At 41.8% G+C, this 13528-nt stretch overlaps 1 protein-coding gene across 2 annotated transcripts in view; it reads right to left on the reverse strand.

Annotated features, from left to right (window-relative positions):
- CAMK4 (calcium/calmodulin dependent protein kinase IV) overlaps positions 1–13528 on the reverse strand; it is a 284110-nt gene that overhangs the window by 27223 nt on the left and 243359 nt on the right. For both annotated transcript variants that reach the window (XM_054033155.1, XM_054033156.1), the window contains exon 8: positions 1134–1209. In XM_054033155.1, the coding sequence (XP_053889130.1) occupies positions 1134–1209 (76 nt within the window). The remainder of the gene's footprint in view (positions 1–1133; positions 1210–13528) is intronic.

Consider the following 13528-nt stretch of genomic DNA (forward strand, 5'->3'; position numbering starts at 1 on the left):
ACATGGTCGCTCTCCTTAGGTGCTTAAAATCTAAAGAGGCAAAACAGATATGAAAGATAAGGAAAAGCTTCAGTGGTGCAACTGGTTAGTGCAAACGGGAATATTGCTGGGGTTTTGAGTTCAAGCCTTACCTGGAGCACTTGTTTCTATTACCTGTGTAGTTTCCCCAACTTGCTTTGCCTAATTCATATGGAAAGTGCCATATTAGAAAAAGGAGAATAAGTTCTAAAATGTGGAAGTGGGTGCATAGCTTGGAAACATCCACCCTGTGCTGCCATTAATTCCAGTAGATTGTTCACTGGCAGGCAAATTGACTTATGGAGGGAGGGGATAGCTCAGTGGTTTGAGCATTGGCCTGCTAAACCCAGCGTTGTGAGTTTAATCCTTGAGGGGGCCATTTAAGGATCTGGGGCAAAGAAAAATTGGTCCTGCTAGTGAAGGCAAGGGACTGGACTTGATGACCTTTCAAGGTCCCTTCCAGTTCTATGGGATACATATATCTCCATATATTATTTACTGTATTTAACCAAGATTTAAAAAGAATCACCCATTATTCAATGTCTCCAGATATCATTTGGAGTAATATGTTTATCCTGTATAAAGTATCTTAAAAGGGATACTTAAGCAGTCTAAGTACAAAGTAAAGTTTTTATTGGGAGGGATATCAATAATGAATCAAGTTATTAAAACACTGAAACATGGAAATGGAAATATTGCCCTTGAGCTTTTTCAACCCAAACACAACACTGTGCTAGAAATATGACACATAAATGATTATAAATGGCCCATCTAGTTTCATTGTCCGTGCTCAGTGAAATGCAAAAAATAAACATAATAAATGTCTAAAATAAATGATTTTTTACAATTCTTTCATTTTTAATAATGAGTGTTTGCAGTAATTTAGACAAGCGATATTATGATATATATGACAAATGTATTACTTGAATCGTCTGTGCTCCTTCAACCTTCAAATCATTTAAATACCATTAAAATATAACCCATACAAAACAAATTAAGAATCTTTTCACTTTCTGTTAGCAGAGTTCAGAATGTCAGAAAAATCTGTGGCCTTGAAAATGAAACATCAAAATACCATATTTTATATTTCACTTGGTATTATTATCTAAACTTACAGGATGTAGGTGATTATTCCCAAAGACCACATGTCCACCTCTGGGCCATAAGCACATCCACGTAGAATCTCTGGTGCTGCAGATGATAAAAACATTGTCACTAAAGCAAAAGTTTAATGCAGAAATAAATAATACTAATAAAGGTCAGGAATTTCAAACACGTCTGACTTCTTAACTCAGAATGTAATTGAAATGTGTCCTCTTCAAGTACTGTAGAACAAATAGGGCCTGACCTTGAAAGTCTTTACTTAGGTAAAACTCCCATTCATTGAGTAAAGAGCAACAGGAATTTTCCCTGAGTAAGGACAGCTGGCATGGACCCCTAACTTGTAAAGTCAAGAGTGCAATTTAACTTTGATCTCCAATCTGATTTTAGAGAAGGAACCAGATTCATGAAAGGGATAATGGGCAGCTACAGAAGTACTGTAGCTTGAGTTTTACTGACTACATAACATTTGTATTTTTTTTAATAGTTCCAGTAATTCTGAAGTCAAGTTGCCTCTATAATTAAAGCTGAAACCCACTCTCCATTACAAGTCCTATTTCAGACCCCATCCATGTCTCTCTCTGCCCAAATCTATTTGTGCTAGATTTTCTCATGTTCAGTCTCCCATGGGAGGAATAGGGTGCTGTTAACTAAAGACTGACATTCTTGGGCGTGGAAAGCTGCAAGAAGGATCACTCCAGAGTCAAGAACTTTTCCTTGAAAAAGCCCTATTGCCCAACTCAAGGAGTTCAACCCTGGGAACAGACAGCAAGATCATTCCAGTCAATTGCAATTGCCACAGTAGGGCACAGGGGAGAGGCAGTCTCTGAGGAGACTCGCAATTCTGAAATAGCAAAGAGAAGCCATTATTCATCAGAGGAACTCAACCCATGGATGATACTGAAGAATAGCCAAGAGCATGATGTGTGCTTCATGTAAGATATGCACTTGAAGCCTATGCGTGATATGAGATACATACTCCTGTTGTTATGCACACACCTGCATGCACACTATATATGCCATGACATGCCTCCTTGAAAATACCCCTCTTTTCCCCATAACTTTCAAATGTTTTGTGTTTTCCCCACTCCCTGATAAGTTTCTGACCAGCCCTGTCAGCTGTTGTACTCCCCTGAACACCATTATCAGAAGCCTCTGACTCTGCCAGCTGCCAACCAGCCATATCTTCCTGGGGCAAAGTAGCCTAATATCAGCAGGGGGAGCCAAATCTCACAGTGAAGTAGAGGAACACAACACTTGACATGGTGCAAAGATGAGACCCACCCACCCCTTCCCTCATCCCTTGCCACACCAACCTTGAATTTGCCCTCTTCTGAATATGCACTGCAATATTGTCCTTTGTGAGGCCTATGGGCTGGAATAGTCCCTACTGGCTCTCCTAAAAGGGAGCTCCCAGTCAGTGGATTTGCAAGAGCAAGAAGATAGTGAAATCTCTCTGGGTCCATTCCAACAGTCCCTTATTCATCCCTCCTCCTCCCACCCCATGGGGTAAAGGGGATAGAGTCCCCGGAGGACTACTTTGCTACACTCACAGCCTCCTGCACAGGCAAGTTTATGTGGCACAGAAGGCTTTGTGAAGACCCTCTGAACTTGGATGAATTTCACCGATAGTGCTATTATAGCATACTTTTAAAAAATACCATTTCCAGGCAAATGATAGAGAACAGCTAACACACCGACTTTATATGTTATATTTATGACAAGCTGAAAGTCATTCTTTGTAGTTTGTATCGTTTTTAAGTAAACTGTCATTTTGATTCTCCCATGGAGGCAAACCAATATCCTCCTGCAGACAAGATGCACGTGAGCAGTAAGACTTTCTGCAAAGCTATAGCAATTAAAATATGGAGACTGAATCACCGAGATATCCTGAATAGCAAAATGCTCATGGCACTTACTTTGTGCTAAGAGAGGAGGAGGAAGAGAACAAACATACAAACACATATCTTGTATAACTTATATGAGAACCAAATGCCAGATCCACACTAAGCCCATCTCTATGCGGGATTACTTAGGAAAGTTAAGGAGAGTCAGCTAACGGTATGAGGTCAACACACATCAATTAAAGCATGTTAAAGCCCTGTGTGGCTACTCTTATTCAGGAATAATGTGGCTTTGGGTCTCTGTAATTAATCCTTCTCCAAATCCTCCAAAAACTGTACTTTTGCCAGGGTAGTTTGTTTTGTTTGGTGGGGCTGGAATCAGCTATAATGGCAAAAGCCCAGTTTTGCTGGTATTAGCTGCATTTCTAGCAATGCTTTGCTGTTTCATTGCATTACCACTTTAGCACTTCTGGTGCAGACCTGACCTAATTTGTCTTGTCCCAACCCCAGAAAGATGCACTATTTTTCCTCCTCTCTCTTGGGCTCTATGGAACTTCAGGAAATTCAGTACTAGGAGTTTCAATAACATTTACCCAACTCTTGTAACTTTATTGTGACTATCAGGGGTTATTCTTACTTTCTCTCCAAAGAGCTGTTATGGCTGGGGTGGGGTTGGGATGAGCTCCCAACACCTATAAGATGTTTATAAAAGGCTGATGTCTAGGATGGCCTCTGACAGCCAAACTCCCCGTCACTTGTCTTCATGTGGCGCAGATGTTTTCTTTAAAAGTGGGGTGTGTGAAAGACAGGCACCTGGTGTCTTTAAAATAACAAGACAGTTCAAGGCAGCCTACCTAGGAGAATGAAATCTCTGATCTCAAGCCCCCATCCATGGGTTAAATGAAGCCCAGCATTGGGTAGTGGTGACACCAGCACTGCCTGTTGATGATCCACCAGGTTTATGACAACAAGATGGGAAGAGAGTGGGCATGTATTTAATCTAACTGGGGAAAGTTCCTCTCACTATGATGTGTGTCAGGGATGGCAACTGATATGCTAGAGACTGGATATAAGGAGGGGTGAGGCTGGCCTGTATGCCTCCTGCCAGGGACTACAGCTAATGATCTTTCTGCCCTCTGCCAGAGGTTCACCCACTTCAAGCCTGGCAGCCCTGGGCCAATAGGATTTCTGGCAGCCAGTGTCTGAACTGCCCTCTAGAGGGTCAGAGGACCAGTGGTCAGAGCGAAGAATCAGACTAAAAGCAGTGACCTGCAAAGCCAAAGAAGCCCCATATTTCAAAAGTGGCAACACTGGGTATATCCAGTCTGACGTGTAAAGGTATAGAAGTCACTGATGTGATGGATGGGGAATGCAGCGAAGGGGTTGGCCTTAGGTTATAAACGCTCTTATGCAGGTGACAAAAAGGGAGCATAAAGTGTGGGTGGCAGGGAGAGGAAAGCTGAGGAAGATGGTGTGTGCAGTTATTAGAGTAAGTGATAGACTGATGGCTGTTAAAAATTAAAAGTGTGTCATGTTTCTGATATCAGTGTAGGCATCTCAGCCCGGACGTGATGAAGAGGAGGAGACTTCCTACCAAGATCTGCAGGTGTTAGCAGACACAGCAGCCCCCAAGGAGCTGCTGGTGGTGCTGGGTGATCTGACTGCACACACAGGCAGAAACAAAAGAGGCTATGAAATATGTTTGGGAAAATGCAGCCTAGGCACTATGAATGATGAAGGGAAAATGCTACTACATTGCCAAACAATGGATGATAGCCAATACTTGATTCCAAAAGAGGGTGTGTCAGTTGTTTATGTACATCAGTGGTGGAAACAAAAGCCAGATGATGTTGGTGAGGAAATCTCAATGGAGTCGAGCTATGGGCTGCAAATTGATACCTAGTGAGATGGTAGCACTGCAACACAAACCTCCCGTGGCAATGATTATGGTAGAGTGCTGGACAAGGGGAAATTAAGCTCAAAAGAAAGACAATTTAAATACAGAAAGTTAAGAGACGTGCAACAGAGAAGTTTGTGCAAAAAGTACAAAATGTGTGTCCAAAAACTGATTTGCCATCACCTGACAAAGAGTAGAACCACCCCAAAAGAATGTACATTGTGGAAGTGAAAAAGGTTTGTGGATGATGTAGATGGGGAAAACCAATAGCAAGAGAGAAGTAGCAGTGGACTGTGATCCAAAACAAAACAAAAACAAAAACAAAGCACCAAGAAAAAGAAATGAATCCATTGCTGGAAATAAAAACAAATACAAAGAAGCTGCCAAGTGGGCAGTGAAAAAGGTCAAATAAAGTGCCCTAGATGATCTGTATGCTGAACTTGTAAATGACTCACAGGTGGCTGGCAAAAAGACATACGGTACTGCAAAAATGAGATGCAAATGTGGGGAGGATGATATTGCACATCATTTGTAAATGATGATAGGGGAGACTGCTACTAACACCTGAACAAGGAAAGGAGAGGAGGAAACAATACTTTGAGAATCTCTTAAATGAGGCAAATCCCTTTAGGATGGAGTTGCCAATATGTGATCCAAATGAAGGGGACCTGATGAGAAGAAGATTTCAAAATGAAAGTATTAGGATGGAAGTCCAAGTCCATGCTGTGGCTGACAAAATCCAAGAAGCACAATGTCACTGGTTCAGATACATGCAGAGCATGAATGAAGGGGACCTGATGATCATAGCATGGCAGGAGAGGATGGTAAGAAAGACTCCAAAGAAAGCTATCAAAGTGATGGATGAATTGCATCAAAGAATATGGTAAGCAGGTGGACCTTAGTGCTGCCTTGGACAGACGAAGATGGAGGATGCTTGCACGACCCAACCCTAATTGATGGGATAAGGGAAAAAAGAAAGGTTACTAGTCTGAAGCTTTGCTAGTCTGTTGGAGCAATTGCGGTATACAGTACAGAGCATGGGACAAGCAATACAGTACTCGAGGTTTAATCCTGGGTCTGCAACCAATTCCCTCTGTAGCATTGTGTACTATGCTCTCTCTCTCCCTCAGTGTTTGTCTTCTAGGAACAGAACTGAGACCACTGGCTCATTTCACATAGTGCACCAAAAAGATGGCCATCACTACATACCAGGGACAATAAAATGGGGATAACATTTCCTTATCCTACAGGAGTGTTGTGCGGGGAGTTAGGGGTTTGTACAGCCCTCTGAAGATGTAAAGTGCCACATAAATGCCAAATTCTGCTGAACTGCTGTTGTCAGAAATTCACTTTGCAGAAACAATTAGCTGGGGATTCTAAATGGGTTGAGAAATTCCTTCCAGCTCCTGTTGACTAAGAGTTTGATATATGTTTAATGTTCCTTCCAAAATGAAAAATACAAAGAATTAGGTTTGAATCTGTTTGATGCTAAGGGCCCTCAATACCTCAGAAAGGCAATAAGCACACCAACGATTGGTGACACACATAACCACCACCCAGTCCCCTCTTCCCAATCATTGCCACGCAAACCTCCTGCTGTCTCCTTCCCTCTGCACATATATGCAGTACAAACAGCTGAATCGTCACCATTTTGGAGGCTGCATTATGTGTTTGCTTTCTCTTCTTCACACAATCTTTTATAGTTACAAAAATGGAGGCAAAACAAATGGCTTCTGACACTGAGCAATAACTACAGCTTTATGACATTTGTAGTTTAGTAGCAATGATAGAAATTAGCATGGAGATTGATAATCAATACTCAAAATACAATTTTATGAGACAAAAGACACTAGGAATAGGTTTAATTCCAAGGGATGTTTAGTTCCTTTGTTTGCCTGATAAAGATACTGCACAAACGAATGTATGTATTACTTGCATCCTATTATCCATTACGTTACAAGCTAATAGAGTAATCTTGCTGCCTTCATCAGTGTCTTCCCATTTCCTTTCGTTTCTATAGTAACAAACATCAGAAAGCAGGGTCTGCAATACTGTAACTATCTGCTCCTGCTCTCCCTTTTCTTCTACATACACCCTTTATGTTTATTCTCTTCAATCCACATTTACATTTTCATTAGCTAGTGACACTACTTCACAGGTATACAGACTTTACACTAAAAATAATCACTTCAAAGAGTTTGGCTACATACAGAAGTTAACAGACAGGTTTACTCAGTGCTTCTTGTCTGATCAGGGGCACCAAAGACTATGTCTATACAGAATTTTGGAGTGAGTGGGGAGCAAGCCTCCCACCCTGGGTCAACAGGCTTTGGCTGCTAGCGCTTTATAAACAGCTGTGTAGACAGCGCTTTGAAGTTGCAGCTAAGACTGGAGTTTGGGCTTTGAAGCTCATTCCCCCTCCCTAGCCTGAGCTGCAACTTCAAAGTGCTGCAACTTCAAAGTGCTGTCTACACAGTTATTTTTAGAGTGCTAGTGAGAGGACCACTAGCTCGAGTCTGTCAACCCAGGCTGAGAGGCTCACTCCTGCTTGCTCCAAAATGCTGTGTAGACACACCCAAAACTGCAGTTAAGTTCAACTGAATACATTCTATAGACCAAATCCTGCTCTGGAGTCATAGAGTTTAAAGCCAGCAGAGACCATCAGATCATCTAGTCCAGGGGTCGGCAACGTTCAGCATGCGGCTTGCCAGGGTAAGCACCCTAGCGGGCCGGGCCAGTTTATTTACCTGCTGACGTGGCAGGTTTGGCCGATCGCGGCCCCCACTCGCCGCAGTTCGCCGTCTTGGGCCAATGGGGGTGGCAGGAAGCCGCGGCCAGCACCTCCCTCGGCCCGCGCCGCTTCCCGCTGCCCCCATTGGCCTGGGACATCAATAGGCACAAGAGAGTTACACCTGGTCAGGGAGATAAAAGGCCATAAGAGGAGGTTCTTTAGGAGCAAGAGAAAGATGAAGAAAACTGTAAGTCCGCTACATAGTGGGGAAGATGAGCTAATAACTGAAGGAATCAAGAAGGCAGAGGTGTTTAATGACTATTTTACTTCAGTCTTCACTAAAATGGTTAATGGTGACAAGACACTCAACACAATTAATATCAACAATGGGGAAGGAATGCAAGCCAAAACAGGAAAAGAACAGGTTAAAAAATATTTAGATAAATTAGATATATTCAAGTCAGGAGGGCCTGATGACATTCAACCTAGGAGACTTAAGGAACTAGCTGAAGCAACCTCTGAACGATTAGTGATTATCTTTGAGAGCTCACAGAGGACAGGTGAGGTCCCAGAAGACTGGAGAAGGGAAAACATAGCACCTATCTTTAAAAAGGGGACCAAAGTGGACCCAAGGAATTATAGACTTGGCAGTCTAACTTCGATTCCTAGAAAGATACTGAAACAAATTATTGAGCAATTAATTTGTAAGCAACTAGAGGATAATAGGATTATAAGAAGTAGTGAGCACGGACTTGTCAAGGACAAATCATGGCAAATCAACCTAACTTCCTTTTTTGACAGGATTACTGGCCTAGTGGGTGGGGGGAAGAAGTAGACATGATATATCTTGATTTTATTAAGGCTTTTGACACAGTTCCCCGTGACATTCTCATAAGCAAACTAGGGAAATGTGGTCTAGATGAAATTAATATAAGGTGGATGCACAACTAGTTGAAAGACCATACTCAAAGAGTAGTTATCAATGGTTTACTGTGAACCCAGGAGGGTGTTATCTAGTGGAATCCCACAGGGGTCTTTCCTGGGTCTGGCACTATTCAATATTTTCATTAATGACCTGGATAATAAAGTGGAGGGTATAAAATTTGCAAATGACACCAAGCCGGGAAGGCCTGCAAGCACTTTGGAGGTCATGATCAGAATTCAAAACAACTCTGACAAATTGGAGAATTGGTCTGAAATCAGCAAGATGAAATCCAATAAAAACAAATGCAAAGTTCTTCACTTAGGAAGGAAAAATCAAATGCACAAATACAAAATGGGGCATAAATAACTGGCTAGGTGATAGTACCGTTGAAAAGGATTTGGGGGTAATGGTGGATCAGAGATTGAATATGAGTCAACAATGTGATGCAGTTATGAAAAAGGCTAACATTCTGGGTTGTAATAACAAGTGTTGTATGTAAAATATAAGTAATTGTCCTGCTTTGCTCAGCACTGGTGAGGCCTCAGCAGAAGTACTGTGTCCAATTCTGGGCACCACACTTTAGGAAAGATGTGGACAAATTGGAGAGAGTCCAGAGAAGAGCAACAAAAATGATAAAAGGCTTGGAAAATCTGCCCTCTGAGGAAAGGATTAAAAAAAGTGAGCATGTGTAGTCTTAAGAAAAGAAGATTGAGGGGAGACCTGATAACAGTCTTCAACAATATTAAGGACTGTTATAAAAAGGATGGCGATTGATTGTTTTCCATGTCAACTGAAAAGTAGGACAAGAAGTAATTGGCTTAATCTGAAGAAAGAGAGATTTAGGTTAGAAGGTGGGAAAAGCTTTCTTACTCTAAGGGCAGTTTAGCTTTGGAATAGGCTTGCAAGGGAGGTTATGGAATCCCGACCATTGGAGGTTTTTAAGAACAGGCTGGACAAACACCTGTCAGGGATGGTCTAGGTTTACTTAGTCCTGCCTCAGCGCAGGGAGTTGGACTTGATGACTTCTCGAGGTCCTTTCCAGCCCTACATTTCAATGAGTCTTTGATTACTATTATTTGTATTGCAGTAGTGTCTGGGAGCCCCAGTCTGGACCAAGACCCCCGGCAGTAGATGCTGTACAAACACAGAACAAAAAGACAGTCCCTGCTTCGAAGAGCTTAAATCTAAGTAATGTACTGAGAAACACCTTGCTGCCCTAAGGAGTCATTTGTACCCCCCACTTGCATATGCTGCTGACTACAGCATATGTACCAGCTACTTGCAGGGCTTAATATAGCCTAGCAATAGACCATGGAAACACCTCATAACCAGCAGGCCCTGCTTGCTTGAGACTTTAGGGCCTCAACCTGCGAGGTCCTTAGCACCCTCGACCTCTATTGACTTCAGTGGGAGTTAAAGATTCTCAGCACCTTACATGATTGGGACCTCAGTGAGGATTCCAGTGTGGTAGCTAGATGCCTCCAGCAGGCATAGTGTTATCTTCCCCACTCCTGGCAGCGGGGGACAGGTGTGAACTGCTGTGTTATTGGCAGTATCTTTTACCTACTGCAGGGGAGAGCAGACACACATTGGTAGCTCTGTCCTGCAGGGAAGGGGGAATGCATCTACTGTGGCATTTCTAATCCCCAACCCTCCAGGAGATATAGTGGGGGTCAGCAGGGACATTTCTATTTCCTTTCTTCCTTGTCTTCCACAAGGGGGAACAGGAAGCAGCATTTCTTTGACACCCATCAATTCCTCTCCTCTGCTCCCTAAATACAAGAAGTCACAGGGCTCAAGAAAAAGATCCTAGAACTGTGACTCTCACAATAAATGGAGTATTATAATAGCAAGGTCTGGAACATTTCAGTTCTTTATGTAGCGATAGCCATCTTTGTGGTGCCCTCATGAAATGAGCCAATGGTCTCAGTTGTGTTCCTAGCAGACAAGTGCCGGCATTGCAGTTTACCAGCTGTTATTTGATGCTTCCAGTTTTGTTATCTTCCAAGTGCTCAGTAGCTCTTTTCTCTTAATGTTTGTCCCATGAGTTAACTAGGGCCTGATGGTAAGGCTTACTGGACGCTAACTGCTATGATTGCCTTTTTTATTTTTTTCCAAGATTGGTAACACATTTGCTTTTTCTTTAATTGAAGAGTTTTGTTCCCTCATTTTGGTGCAAGGATGGTTTTGTATTTTGTCGTTTTTGCCTATACACTGTGTGTTATCTGTGTTTGGGATGCAAGCCAGTTAAAAATGTATGGTTACACTTTTCTATTACATATTAAGCATACGGAAATTACAGTCAGATGTGTTCATTTTGTGGCTGACTTATTTTCTCCCCAAAGCACTGGACATACTACGTTCAGCACTTAATTATTCATGGACTATTAGCATTACAGTTTCCTGATTCAGATCAGGACCTCCTCCTCCTACTTGGCAGCCTATTTTTGTCTGAGTATGATTCTCTGTGACTTTTTGTTTAATTTTCAGCATCCGTGCTTTTTCTTTTATATTCGAGTTAGGGGTGCCTTCTGTTATTAAAAGCCTCAAGCTTGTGGTGTATGAATGTGTTATGATTTATTTCCTTTTACTGAAATGCTGTGAAATCTAATATGAAAACCCACTACATACAATTTAAAATATGTAAATTTACATTAAAAGCAGGTGTTGCCAGCAGTAATATATTATTTTCACATTATATTTTGTATTATTGCAATGCTTTGCCATTTAATAATTATGATTGACTATTGGAACAGTTTAATTAAACGCTACTTGCGAATGGTGTATTCAGTTTGGGCCTATTCCTGAAAAACTGAAGTCAATAGTAGCTTTGCCAATGATTTCCATGGATTCAGGATTAACCATCTGAAGAATGGGCTTCTTCCATGCCAGAATCCATCTTTTGTCTGAATTCAGTAATTAGAGCTAATTTTCAGACAATAGAAGCTGACTTCAGCAAAGGTAAAAATATGGGTGCATCTGTATTTGAACATGCAAATCAGTTATTATACATGCAAATAACTGTTTGCACATGCACTTACTTGAGTTGTATGCAAAAATATGGGGTACATATTTTTCCATAGCCCATTTTTCCTTGCCAAGTCAATTTTCACTTTTGGAAAATGTAGACTTTAGTGAAGAAAAAGGAAACATACCAGAACAATATAGCTAACATATGACTCATTTTATAAACTGCATGCTCAGTGCCCATGATTAATACAAGGTAAAACAGTGTCATTAAGACTCTTAAGAGAACTTTGGTCAAGGCCTATCCAATATCATAACATAAAAACCAACATAAATATTGAATAACCTAAACTGAATAACTACTTAAGCAATAAAAGTTGTAGCTGCTATGTATTATACTTCATGGGTTAGAGTCAGAAGCCAAGTGTTGCATTCAAGTTACATGTACAATCATGCACCTAATTTGTTCATGCAGTTATTATGACTGCACATGCATATTAGGCATTTATGCAAATAAATGGCCAGCTAGATGTTATTGTGCAGGCAAGCCCCCAATTTGCATGCATAAATGCAGTACCTATATATGCAAATCATAAACACAACTCCCTGAAAAAAATTGTGTGTTGCACACCTCCCAGCCCGAGGACACAGACTTGCACTAACTTGGCTCAAACTAGAGCACTAAAAATCGCAGTGTGGACGTTGCTGCATGGGTGGAGGTTCAGGCTAGCCAGCAGGGAGTCAGGCATGTTCGAGCTCAGGTGGCTAGACCGAGCCTCCGCCGGTGTCACAACATCCACACTGCTATTTTTAACACACTAGCCTGTGCTGAGCTAGTGCAAGTCTGTCTATCCAGGGTGTTAGGCATGCTCCCAATTGCAGTCCAGACATACCCCCAGTGGCTGAATGTGGTTCTGTCATTAAAATTACAAGACAGAACTTCTCCGTCTGAGATTTTGAGCAGGCTTTTGTAATCCTGACAGATGTAAGTTTTGGTATGAAGGGCTAGAGAGAGATAGTGGAGTTTTCAGTAAGACTTATAATCACAAAGCATGGAGCTGGCCATACTCATAAATGACATGTATTTTTTGCAAAAGTTTGACAAAGACTGAAAAACAGAGGTACATACACTAAAGCTGTCTAAATTGTCATTATTATTTGAATTGCCCAGAAGTCCTGAGTAAGATCAGGGCCACTTCGTGTTAGACACCATACAAAGATGGGAAAATATGGTCCCTGCCACAGAGAGGTTACTTTCTAAATGTACTTCTAAAATGGCATACAAATGTGGCATACAGTTCTATCTACCTACATTAAGATATTTATAGCGCACTAATAGTATCTACACAGTAATAGCAATTTATGTTATTAACTGAGCCTAATCATCAATCACATTATTTAATTCTTATTTTATTTTGGTTAAAAATTTATTATGAAAAGGGTCCCAACCCTTCCACATCCCTCGAAGTGACAAGTACTCCCACCCCAATCTTTCCAGTTGCCAAAATCCACCTTTAACAGTGCAGTCTGCCCTCCTTTTAAGGCCATGGGGGTCTGGGAGCAGCTGACTCTCTTCTGGAGAGAAGCCCAGCAGGCAGCATCTAGTGATTGGGTCTGATGAGTCTCAGCCAAGGGATGTAAAAAAGGACCCCAGCTCTATGAGGTTGCCTGGGACCAGGAGAGGGACGGGAGTGCACTCTCCAGTGGCTGTAGCAGAAGACTGTGAGAGGGCAGGTTAGCCCCGCAGACACCCCTGTGGAAGGTCACAGATCTCAGTGAAAACCGGACTGTTTTTTTTTTTTTTTTAATTTTAATTGCTCCATTTAAACTTCTTTGTGTTAAAGAATAAAAAAGAGCCCTGAGAAAAAGGCTACAAACTGAACTGGGTGAGGCTGTTTGTTTATCCCAGGCTGGTGAGCCGGTGCACAGCCACTGTAGGAAGCTCTCTAATTTTACCCCATAGTTATCAATCATATTGGTCCCAATTCTGCACTGCTCATCAGCACCTCTAAGTCAGTACCAGGACTCAAGTCGTGCCGGAATGC

Source organism: Malaclemys terrapin, chromosome 6, assembly GCF_027887155.1.
Source record: "Malaclemys terrapin pileata isolate rMalTer1 chromosome 6, rMalTer1.hap1, whole genome shotgun sequence".
In the NCBI taxonomy this organism is placed as follows: Eukaryota; Metazoa; Chordata; order Testudines; family Emydidae; genus Malaclemys; species Malaclemys terrapin.